The 12,150-nt window shown below is 44.7% G+C and overlaps 1 protein-coding gene across 1 annotated transcript; it reads right to left on the bottom strand.

The window, feature by feature from the left end:
- Positions 1 to 8,494: 8,494 nt before the first annotated feature.
- On the bottom strand, positions 8,495 to 12,150 carry LOC309848477 (replication factor C subunit 5-like). The gene is made up of 4 exons (XM_082700129.1): positions 11,947 to 12,150; positions 10,177 to 10,241; positions 9,771 to 9,907; positions 8,495 to 8,598 (listed from the first exon to the last, which is right to left on the bottom strand). Exons 1-4 carry the CDS (start codon positions 12,009 to 12,011, stop codon positions 8,515 to 8,517), a joined length of 351 nt encoding a protein of 116 aa, XP_082556255.1. The 5' UTR covers positions 12,012 to 12,150; the 3' UTR covers positions 8,495 to 8,514.

Raw genomic sequence — 12,150 nt, 5'->3', positions numbered from 1 at the left:
GGTGGAAGGAAATGGAGAGGAGGAGGAGAGGCAGGATCCTAAGGTGGCTGAGTGTCAGTGGAAAGGGAGTGATTCAGAGGTAAATGTCAGGAAAACCATGAGGATGCAAGAAAATAAAAATGGGGAAATAGGACTTTCTGAGGGTTGCTAAGGATTGTGAAATCAAGTCTTCTTTGATGTTCTCTGAGAAGCTCCAATAAAGATTTTTTTAAAAAGATTATTTATTTATTTAGTTAGTTGACAGAGAATGAGATCACAAGTAGGTAGAGAGGCAGGCACAGAGAGAGGGGAAACAGGCTTCCTGCTGAGCAGAAAGCCCGATGCAGGGCTGGATCCCAGGACCCGAGATCATGACCTGAGCCGAAGGCAGAGGCTTTAACCCACTGAGCCACCCAGGTGCCCCTCCAATAAAGATTTATATTGCTTCCAGCATATATAGAAAGATATAGATAGATAGGTAGATCGATAGGTAGATAGATAGATAGATTGATTGGTTGATTTCAGGATTATATATACTATTCCCCTATACATCTGTTTATCTAACCAGTTCTCCATTGGTGGAAATTTGGGTTCTTTTCCATTTTTTGATATTATAAATAACACCATGAACATCCTTGTAACTAAGTCTCTGTACACATCCAAGATAATTTCCTTGGGATTACTCATTGAGTCCTGAGTCATGGCCTAAATCATATAAAAACCTGAGGCCTGAGGGATTCAGCGCAGCATATCCTAAGAAGGTGACTTTATGAAATCAATTTAACCTGAGCCTCAGTTTCCTTATCTGGGAAATGGGACTGTTAATTCCTCAGTTTCAGGGCTGCTGTGAGGAACAAATAAGATAACATGTAAAAATTGCTTTGGGAATCTGAAACAGGCTACAGGCACAAACATCTCTTCTCCCCACTTCCCTGCATTATTTGGATGCTCAAACTATGTTCGCAAATTGTCTTGACGAAAATAGAAATGCAATGTGTATTTTAAAGTCTGCATCATGTATTTGCATTCTCTATTAAAAAATTAATCTAAAAAATATCAGGCACCTTCTCAATCTCCACCAAATTCTCCTGTTTTATTTTCATTAAAGCCCTTGTCACTGTTTCTTTTTTTAAAATTTTTATTTAGTTGATTTTTTATCTTCACTCTAGAATTTTGTCAGGTCTCAGAGAGCAGGCACTTGTTTAGTCATATTCTCTGCCATGTCCCCAGGGCCCTGGCACACACCTGGCACATGTCCCATAAATGTTTGTTGATGTATGTGCAGAGAGAGAGGGATTGAGAGAGCAGTGTATGGAGAGATGGATGGAGAGAGGGATGGAGGGATGGATGGAGGGTTGGAGAGATGGACAGATGGATGGAGGGATGGATGGAAGGATATGGAAGGATGGATGGAGGGAGGGAGGGAGGGAGGGAGGGATATGGAGGGATGGAGAGATGGAGAGAAGGATGAGGTGTGGTTATGGAGAAATGCAAAGATGGAGGGATGGATGGATGGAGGAAGGGAGGGAGGGGTGGAGGGAGGGAAGAACTTCCCAGACCAAGTTCTTAACTACCTCCCTGACCTTCATATTTCCTTTTCTCTTGCTCTCTTATTGTCTTTCACAATCCATCTTCTTGTCCCACCCTTTCCATGCTCTGCAGGTTAATTGGGCAAAAGAGTTCAGACCAGAGACCTGTATACTGCCCCTGTCTTCACTGCTATTCTGAGTTTGAGGTCTGGTTCCAGTTTCTCAGATCATGGGCCAATCTGCCCGACCTTCTCACTCCATGTGTCCTCTTGGGGCTGCCCAGCAGCCTCTGCTGCTCCAGTCCCTGCCCCCTGGAACAGAAACTTTAAGAGTCAGGCCAGTACCTCTCCCACTGAGAAGCCCCCTCACCCCTCACCATGAGGGCCTCTAGATTCAGAGATGTGGGAGGCAGAGGGGAAGGATAGTGAAATTGAGGATGCTTTTGAGACCTCAGCAATGGCTGGGCTGCTACTGGATATGGCATTCTCTTTCCTCCTTCTAGACTCCAAGGACTCTTCTAGGAATATTGGTTTTGCCATCTGCAGGAAGCTGGCAGCAAGAAAGGGCCACAGAAGGCTCCCGAAGGACAGGGCCAATAGGCAGCTACTTTCCAAGTGAGTCCAGCTCCTCCCTGCGAGCCCAGAGTCACCTGAAGGAGGGTCTCTCTTGCTCTTAAAGGGGAGTAGACTGTAACTGCCTCCCAAAATGCAGTGTATTTCAGGTTGTGTTAAAAAGAAAGGCATAGGCCCAAAATGGCATCACTTAACATTAAGGCCCCACATTAGCAAACCAAGATTTAATACCTGACCCACAGTTTCAGTTTTATAGGAATGCGACCTTTGACAAGTCCACCTGGAATTTCCTGGTCAGTACTGGGATCATACCAGTACTGTTCCCCTTCTGTTCCCCTTAGAAGGGCAACCTTACCTAAAATCGTTCATTCTTTGCTACTATTTTCCTATCAGTCTTTACAAACCTGTCCTTTCCTACAGCTCAGCAGAGCTCCTTTCTGTTTGCTGAATGGGATGCTGCCTGAATCAGGAAAGCCCATTAGATCTTCGAATGTACTCAGTTGAATTTTTGTTATTTAACACTTGATTGTTTTTAAAAAAACAGTGGACATAGGAAAAGTTCTGAAAACCGAATAGAGTAGAAGTTATTCTTCCATGGGTGACATCAACATTGACAAGGGAAATCTCTGTAAGGGTGTCTCCCTCTCAGTACTAGAAGAAGAAAGGTGACTCAGAATCTCTAGAAACTCCTATCAGTGAGAAAGCAGAGATTTAAATCTTCACAAACACCTCACCCTTGTTTACTGTGTCTTTTCTGGTCACCTTCCATAACCAGCCTTCCTCCCCTCACCATTTTGTGCTTAGCGGGAGATGTTATTTAAGGTGGTGGCTGGGGCCACTTGGGGGAGTTGCTTAGCTCTCCTAGGTCTCTCCCTTGTATATAGGAGGTATGTATGTTATTAAACTTCTGTGTTTTTAAATTTTAAAAATTTAAATTCAATTTAGTTAACATATAGTGTATTATTAGTTTCAAGGGTAGAGTTCAGTGATTCATCAGTTGCATGTAACACCCAGTGCTCATTATATCACGTGCCCTCCTTCACGCCTGTCACCCAGTTACCCCATCCTTCTGCCCACCTCCCCTTTGGTCACCCTCAGCTTATTTTCTATAGTTAAGAGTCTCTTATGGTTTGTCTTCAACTCTGTTTTCATCTTATTTCATTTTTCCTTTCCTCCCCCTAAGTTCATCTGTTTTGTTTCTTAAATTCCACATTTGAGTTAAATTATATCATATTTGCCTTTCTCTGACTGACTGAATTCACTTAGCATAATACCTCTAGTTTCATCCATATTGTTGTAAATGGCAAGATTTCATTCTTTTTGATGACTGAGTAATATTCTATCACACACACACACACACACACACACACACACACACCCCACATCTTTATCCATTCATCCATTGGTGGACATCTGGTCTCTTTCCATGTTTTGGCTGTTGTGGATATTGCTACTATAAACATTGGGTTTTGTTTTTCTCTTCGTAATCTGTCTTTCATTACAGTGGGCATCTCAGCCAAGAACCTAGAAGGGTAGAGGGAAAATTATGGTTCCTCCTCCACATTCTTTCCAAGTATCTCTCTGCTCTGATCAGGCTTTCTCATTTGCCTCTCTCATCTCTTATTATCTCTGATCTCTCTCCTTTACTGTCCCTTGTCCTCCCATGTCTTTACCGTCTCACGTTGTCTTCCACAAGGTGGTACTGTGTGGCCCGACAATCTGAGAAACCTCCAGGTCAGAGGACGTTCTGCCCAAGCATCTTGGGGAGGCCACCTCACTAAAGGGTCCAGTCTCAGTCCACTGTGTCCCATAGACAATCACAAATAGACGGGGGAATCCGTGAATCCCGTCCCCCTATATAATACATATATTTTTCCAGGGAAAGACCCATTAACATTTCTCAATTTACCAAAGGAGACCATGGAAGAAACCTACAGTAAGGTTTAACAGACTTTGATGAATTAATGAGTGACTTGGAATAAGTGACCTTACCCCAACCATGGCTCAGCTTCCTCTTCTGTAAATTAGCAGTAATGACTTTCAAATGCTACTTTTCATAGCCCCAAGCTTCTGGGTATCTGTTCAGATGAGAGGATGGTTCTGGGGCCCAGGAGTCCACATCCCCACTTCTGCTTCCTCCTCAGGGACCCTGTATCCATCTGAAGCGCATATGTGGGACTGCCAGGACAGGTTTCCATGGCACAAATGATTCTAAAACTTTACAAAAATGCTGAGGTGTTTAGTACTGATGTCTGCAATTTCCTTTGAAATACATCATAAATCTGAGATATGATAATGCAAGCACAGTACGGTGCTAATGGTAGATTCTAGGTGGTGGGTTTATGCCTGATGGTTCATTGATTTCTCTTCTCCTTTCCTGAGACTCCTGACTCAGAGAGAAATAACAAAAAGGATGCATCTGGCTTTAGGCACATTGGGGGATCCAAGTGTGGCTGGAATGCAAACAAACACAATGACTAAAGTGGTCACAAAAAAACCCAGAATTTCTACCACCAAGACCTCTTAGGGTCAAGAGACAGTGTCCAATGAGATATCCATCCCTTGAACCATTAGCTCATATCTGGACCAGGACAGACAGCTTTGTGAGTTTGTAGGACCCAACCACTGATCTTATTCTGTCTCCTGTGCTCCTCCACTTGGATAGGAAGGCTGCTTTCCATGCATGATTCCATGCTCCCTGGCTCCCACGCCACCTCCATTGGTGACAACCACATAATCATGACAATAACGTATCAGCTAGTGTTACAACTGTGAGCGGTACCCCTGATGGGTAACAGCCATGCTAAACTCTCCAGAGACACTCAACTACTTCATCCTCTGAACAATCCATCAGCCAGATATTATTGCTTTATCAAATTCACACCATTTACTCACTGTGTGATCTGGGCAACTTAGCTAGCCCCTCTGAGCCTCAGTTTCCCCATCTGCAAAATGGGAATCATGAAGACACTGGCCTCACGGGCTGTTGGGGGATTTTCCCATACATGCAAAGGGCTTGGCCCAAAGCCTGGCTCATGGAGGTAGAAGCTGGCTTTTCAGAGAGGTTAAGTGACATGTTCAGGGACACAGAGCCAGCATTAGGACCCTGGTTTTCCTGCTCTTAAAACAAGTGCTCTCAGTTAGTGTGCTATCCTAAAAAATCAGAGCTCTCTGCCGCTGAAAGCACCAGGGGAAAATCTTTGCCTTCCCTTAATTAGATTAAAAGATCCATCATGAGCATGTAAACCAACGAGCCATAATCCATGGACGCTGTTGCATTTTAAACAGAAATTCAGAGCAAGTGGTTCAGATGGGACTGAGCAGCTGGTGGCTGCTGATGGCACACACTGTGTGGTTAAACAGCAAATCATTCCTTCCTCTTGGGAGAGTGAGGGCTGATGGGCATTTGCAGCAGGTTGGTCAGGTCTGGGCTGGAGGCTTAGTAAGAACCCCCTCCAAGCTGGTGAGCCCCTTTGTGTGTTATGTGCAAACAACATCTCTTTTTTTTCTTTTTCTTTTTATATAATTTTTTATTTTTTATAAACATATATTTTTATCCCCAGGGGTAAAGGTCTGTGAATCACCAGGTTTACATACTTCACAGCACTCACCAAAGCACATACCCTCCCCAATGTCCATAATCCCACCCCCTTCTCCCAAACCCCCTCCCCCAGCAACCCTCAGTTTGTTTTGTGAGATCAAGAGTCACTTATGGTTTGTCTCCCTCCCAATCCCATCTTACATCATTTATTCTTCTCCTACCCACTTAAGCCCCCATGTTGCATCACCACTTCCTCATATCAGGGAGATCATATGATAATTGTCTTTCTCTGCTTGACTTATTTCGCTAAGCATGATTCGCTCTAGTTCCATACATGTTGTCGCAAATGGCAAGATTTCATTTCTTTTGATGGCTGCATAGTATTCCATTGTGTATATATACCACATCTTCTTGATCCATTCATCTGTTGATGGACATCTAGGTTCTTTCCATAGTTTGGCTATTGTGGACTATGCTGCTATAAACATTCAGGTGCACGTGCCCCTTTGGATCACTACGTTTGTATCTTTAGGGTAAATACCCAATAGTGCAATTGCTGGGTCATAGGGCAATTATATTTTCAACATTTTGAGGAACCTCCATGCTGTTTTCCAGAGTGGCTGCACCAGCTTGCATTCCCACCAACAGTGTAGGCGGGTTCCCCTTTCTCCGCATCCTCGCCAGCATCTGTCATTTTCTGACTTGTTGATTTTAGCTATTCTGACTGGTGTGAGGTGATATCTCATTGTGGTTTTGATTTGTATTTCCCTGATGCCGAGTGATATGGAGCACTTTTTCATGTGTCTGTTGGCCATCTGGATGTCTTCTTTGCAGAAATGTCTGTTCATGTCCTCTGCCCATTTCTTGATTGGATTATTTGTTCTTTGGGTGTTGAGTTTGCTAAGTTCTTTATAGATTCTGGACACTAGTCCTTTATCTGATAGGTCGTTTGCAAATATCTTCTCCCATTCTGTCAGTTGTCTTTTGATTTTGTTAACTGTTTCCTTTGCTGTGCAAAAGCTTTTGATCTTGATGAAATCCCAATAGTTCATTTTTTCCCTTGCTTCCCTTGCCTTTAGCGTTGTTCCTAGGAAGATGTTGCTGCAGCTGAGGTCAAAGAGGTTGCTGCCTGTGTTCTCCTCACGGATTTTGATGGGTTCCTTTCTCACATTGAGGTCCTTCATCCATTTTGAGTCTATTTTTGTGTGTGGTGTAAGGAAATGGTCCAATTTCATTTTTCTGCATATGGCTGTCCAGTTTTCCCAGCACCATTTATTGAAGAGGCTGTCTTTTTTCCATTGGACATTCTTTCCTGCTTTGTCGAAGATTAGTTGACTGTAGAATTGAGGCTCTATTTCTGGGCTCTCTATTCTGTTCCATTGATCTATGTGTCTGTTTTTGTGCCAGTACCATGCTGTCTTGATAATGACAGCTTTGTAATTAAGAGCTTGAAGTCCGGAATTGTGATGCCACCAACGTCGGCTTTCTTTTTCAATATCCCTTTGGCTATTCGAGGTCTTTTCTGGTTCCATATAAATTTTAGCATTATTTGTTCCATTTCTTTGAAAAAGATGGATGGTACTTTGATAGGAATTGCGTTAAATGTGTAGATTGCTTTAGGTAGCATAGACATTTTCACAATATTTATTCTTCCAATCCAGGAGCATGGAGCATTTATCCATTTCTTTGTGTCTTCCTCAATTTCTTTCATGAGTACTTTATAGTTTTCTGAGTATAGATTCTGTGCCTCTTTGGTTAGGTTTATTCCTAGGTATCTTATGGTTTGGGGTGCAATTGTAAATGGGCTTGACTCCTTCATTTCTCTTTCTTCTGTCTTGCTGTTGGTGTAGAGAAATGCAATTGATTTCTGTGCATTGATTTTATATCCTGACACTTTACTGAATTCCTGTATAAGTTCTAGCAGTTTTGGAGTGGAGTCTTTTGGGTTTTCCACATTTAGTATCATATCATCTGCGAAGAGTGATAATTTGACTTCTTCTTTGCCGATGTGGATGCCTTTAATTTCCTTTTGTTGTCTGATTGCTGAGGCTAGGACCTCTAGTACTATGTTGAAGTGAGGCTGTGGGACCTGGAGCCAGACCTGGGTTCAAATCCTGTCACTGTCACCAAATAGTCACATGAACATGGGCATGTCAGTTACCATTCCTAAGCCACGCCTCATCCTCTCTCGCATGGGGGTCAGAATGGCACTGAGTTCATAGGGTTGTTGTTGTAGGATGTGCTATAAAATGATGTGCTGTGGACTGGATGTGTCCCCCACCTCCAAACTCATATGTTGAAATCCCAAACCCGATAAGATGATATTTGCAAATGGGAGCCTTAGGGAGGTAAGGAGGTCATGACAGTGGAGTCTTTGTGATGGGCTTAGAGCCCCTATGTGAACAGAGAAGAGCAGAGAGCTTGCTTCTTCTCACTCTCTCCACCATCTGAGGACACAGCAAGAAGGCAGTTGTCCCTAAAGTAGGGAGCAGGTCCTTAACAGACATTATACCTTTTTTTTTTTTTTTTAAGATTTTTATTTATTTATTTGTCAGGGATAAAGGGAGAGAGAGCGAGCGAGCACAGGCAGACAGAGAGGCAGGCAGAGGCAGAGGGAGAAGCAGGTTCCCTGCCGAGCAAGAAGCCCAATGTGGGACTCGATCCCAGGGCGCCGGGATCATGACCTGAGCCGAAGGCAGCTGCTTAACCATCTGAGCCACCCAGACGTCCCTGGAATTATTTCTTACTAGCATCTTTGTACCTCTTTTTCATGGCTACTTTTGGTGAAGTCATTTTGTACCTTTATAGACAAGCAAAGGGGAGGATTAAAAAAATAAAGCTCTGTCCTCTCACTGATCAGAGTCTCCAGGGAGAGAAATTAGGCAAATAATTCTTACTTAAATATTGTCCTTGTGCTAGCAAAGCTCAGGATGGGTCCCCGAACGATCTCTATTCCTCGGTCATCTGAAGCATTCAGCTAATGCGGGAGAGAGAAAGCAGAGTCCATTAGAAACACGTTTGTATGTTATCTACGAACTTATTTACCTTTCATCCACCCAGCTCGGCAGGCTAGGTCTCCAGGTCTAACGACAGCTGTGAAATAAACACTATTAAAAACCAAGATCACAACTGTATTTAAAACTCACAACTCACTACACCATTAAGTTACGTTCTGAAAGGCAAATGACTGTGTTTCCTTCCGCACTGGAAGAAAACCACTGACATACTCTGGCAGAGTAACTCATTGGCCTGACCAAAGTGAACAGCACCTCGGGCATGAACAGAATCATGCTGATTTGAGCCACCTCAACCCAGAGCAACCCAGAAGTTACCAGTCTTTAACATACTGAAGGAAGAACACTGGTGGCAGGAAGGTTCTAAGAGCTATAATGAAAAAATTAGTTAGACATTTTTTTCTTGCAATAGACAATATTTGCAACTTTGTAATCTAAGGGTATCAGTCCACTCTCAGAGCAAACAGATGGCATTCGCAAGTTCAGGGATTTGAAAAGAATGACATGTAGAGAGATTTGAAACGGCGGGGGGGATGGGGAAACCACAAGAGCTGTGCAACTCCTCTGCAACTGCTGGGACCCACTACCAACCCCAGGTCTTAAGAGGTGAGTGGGGGAGTGGTGCTCAGCTGGAGAAGGCTGTGGGATCTGCCCAGCAGGTGGGGATGCTGTCAGCCTGTGGTGACCCCCCAGACAGAACCAGGCACCGCTCTCCTTCTCCCGACTCCTGCCAGGGCCCCTATTGGCCAAACGTAACCGGGGGAACCAAAGGACAAGGCAGCCTGTAGTCAAGACTATTCAGCCTTCCAGGGCAAGAACGGGAGGGAGCCACATGGAGACGAACTCTGGATGGGCACGTGGAAGACAGCAAGCCACCAAGTGACCACTCACTGAGGCACCCCAGAGTGTTTGCGTGCAAGCTGGCAAAGGCAAAGAAAAATATCCAGCCCTACCACTGCCCTCTAGCTAATGCCAACTCAGGCCCAAATGTCGACTCTAGACAAAAGCCACTCGAGATATTTTGTCTGTTTCTTTCCCCACTTCCAGCACAGCAACTTACTTGTAAAGTAAGACAAATCTAAGAGAACTAAGAGACTCGAGTTCTTTGCAGAGTGAGAAGAATCCTCTTACTTACCTCCAAGACCATGGAGCCAAATTCCTTATCTTTGTACAGCTGTTTTGCACAGGCCAGGATGGTGGAGGTCTTTCCTGTCCCCGGAGGACCATAGAGAAGCAGGTGTGGCAGGCGGTCTTCACTAATAAATTTCTGAACTGAGGATTGGGAAGAAAGAGAGAGCCCATCAGTTTCCAAGAGTTGCCTTATTCACCTGGGCCCTAGAGTTGGCTCGAACGCACTTCAAGTCCACATTCAAATAAGAGGCAGACGCAACAATGAAAAATCTGAAGGGACTCAGCTCTTACAACAACATTCCATAAAGCTCAGTCAGATACTTCAACGTTATTACTCAGCAGAGACATCACCAAGAAATTTATACAGGTCCTCCAACTAGAATGACAGCAACTGACACACGGATGCTTACTGGTACTCAAAATGTCCTGATGAGAAATCAGATCGTTCAGTGTCTGTGGCCGGTATTTTTCAACCCTGAAATAGAATGTAGCATGGATTACAATACACACAAATGCCAGAACATGCTGTCACATGCAAAAGAATCCTTTCATATCCTAATGAAAAGAGAAAGGGAAATAAAATCCTTTAACTTTGAATACAGACCACTGGTTCTCAACCAGGGACAGTTTCATCCTCCAGAAAACACTTGGTGATATCTGGAGACATTTTTGGTTGTCACATTTGGGTGGAGGGTGCTACAGGCCTCCAGTGGATAGGCACCAGGGCTGTCACTAAACATCCTACAATACACAGGACAGCCACCATGCCTGCCCCCAGCAAGGTTATAGCCCAAATGCCCACAGCACTGCTCTCATTTTACCTTTCCAGCTATCTGCCTATAAATAATCTCAACCTGGATGGGCACCTACTATTTCAAAGTAAATCAAAAACTGGACTCACTGGGGAACGTGGGTGGCTCAGTCGGTTAAGCATCTGCCTTTGGCTCAATTCCTGATCTCAGGGTCCTTGGATTTTGCCCTGCCTTGGGCTCCCTGCTCAGCAGGGAGTCTGCTTCTCCCCCTCATGCTTGCTCTCCCTTTCTCAAATAAATAAATAAAATCTTTTAAAAAGATTGACATCAGACATATACATCAGAAGATGAATGGGCAAGTAAGTGGTGGTCGATCCATACAATGGATTATTCACCCATAAAAAGAAATGAAGCAACCACACCCGCTACAACATGATGAACCCCAAAAACATGATGCTGTGAAAGCCGCCAGTCTCCAAAGGCCATACACCGATTCTATTTATATGACCAGCCACAATAGGCAAATTCAGAGACAGCAGATTGGCAGTGCAGGAAGGGGACGGTGGGGATGGACAGTAATTGCCCATAAAGTATGGAGTTTCCATCTGCGGTAAAATGAAAAATTTGGGAACTAGAGAGTGACACAGTAGCACAACATTCTCAAAGTACTTAAAGTCACGGAATTATACCCTTTACAATGTTTACAGCTGGAAACGGTATGTTATGTGTTTTTTTCCACGATAAAAACAAACTGATCTCCTTCTTAGACAAGACCAACTTGGAGCTTTCACAGACATCAGGACGGATCCCATCAGTTTCTAAAACAACACTCAGAGGCAACTATGAAAGCAGGATGGTTACAAGTGCAAGCTCTCACTTCGCCTGGGTTCAAATCCCAACCTGTTTCTAGCTCCGGACCTGAGGCAAGTCCTTTAACCTTTTGGGTTTACAACTAGAATAATAACTACCTCCCTTCTAGGGTCTTTGTAAAGATGGAACGTCTAACAGGGTCCCTGCTAATCTAATAAGAAGCCATTTAAATACTACTTAACTGGGAAGCCTTATAATCATCATGATCATTTCAGTTTAGGATTTGAGCAATAATTGCATCGAAAATCCCGGCAAGAGTAGAGAGCATTTTGGTACGGAGGCCGATGCAAAGTCAGAAGATGCGGGATCTAACCCCAGTGCTGTCACCCGCAGCGCGTAAAAGGAATGGGGGCGATGGGAGTAGGGCAGCGGGAAGACCTGGCAAACGTCCTAGAAGAACGGAGGGGGCTGAGGAGCTGGGGATGTCAAGGAGAAAATCTGGGGCTCCGTCCGGGCCAGGTCGGGGGCGGCAGGACGAGGTCCGGCGGGCGGCGGCCTGGCCGCTGGCCCACCCCGGTCACCGATCCCCTTTCCCGCGGCAGACAGGCCTCCTCCTACCAGGGCAGGTTTCTGATCTTGGCCGCCACCGGCTGCTGCTGCTCCTGCTGCGCTGAGGTCTCCATGGCGGGGTGATAAAGGTGTCCAGGTCTGCCGGGGTCGCCGCGGGCCCCGGTGACCTGCACAGTCACCAGCTGCGAGCGGGCCCAGGTACCCGGGCACTCAGAGTTCGCGCGCAAAAGGAACTCTCGCGAGACGTAGCCT

The sequence above is a fragment of the Mustela nivalis genome, assembly GCF_964662115.1.
Source record: "Mustela nivalis genome assembly, chromosome: 14".
NCBI classification, from domain to species: Eukaryota; Metazoa; Chordata; class Mammalia; order Carnivora; family Mustelidae; genus Mustela; species Mustela nivalis.
Note: the sequence above shows the minus strand (reverse complement) of the source record. Positions and strands in the feature narration are given on the sequence as shown.

What these genes read in the sequence shown, in the direction of transcription:
- LOC309848477 (XM_082700129.1), bottom strand. Translation starts at nt 12,011, where the DNA reads ATGGAGACCTCAGCGCAGCAGGAGCAGCAGCAGCCGGTGGCGGCCAAG. An exon ending in AAGATCAGAAACCTGCCCTG is followed by an intron (nt 10,242 to 11,946) that starts GTAGGAGGAGGC and finishes ATTCTATTTCAG; the next exon opens with GGTTGAAAAATACCGGCCAC. An exon ending in TTGGCTCCATGGTCTTGGAG is followed by an intron (nt 8,599 to 9,770) that starts GTAAGTAAGAGG and finishes CTCCCGCATTAG; the next exon opens with CTGAATGCTTCAGATGACCG.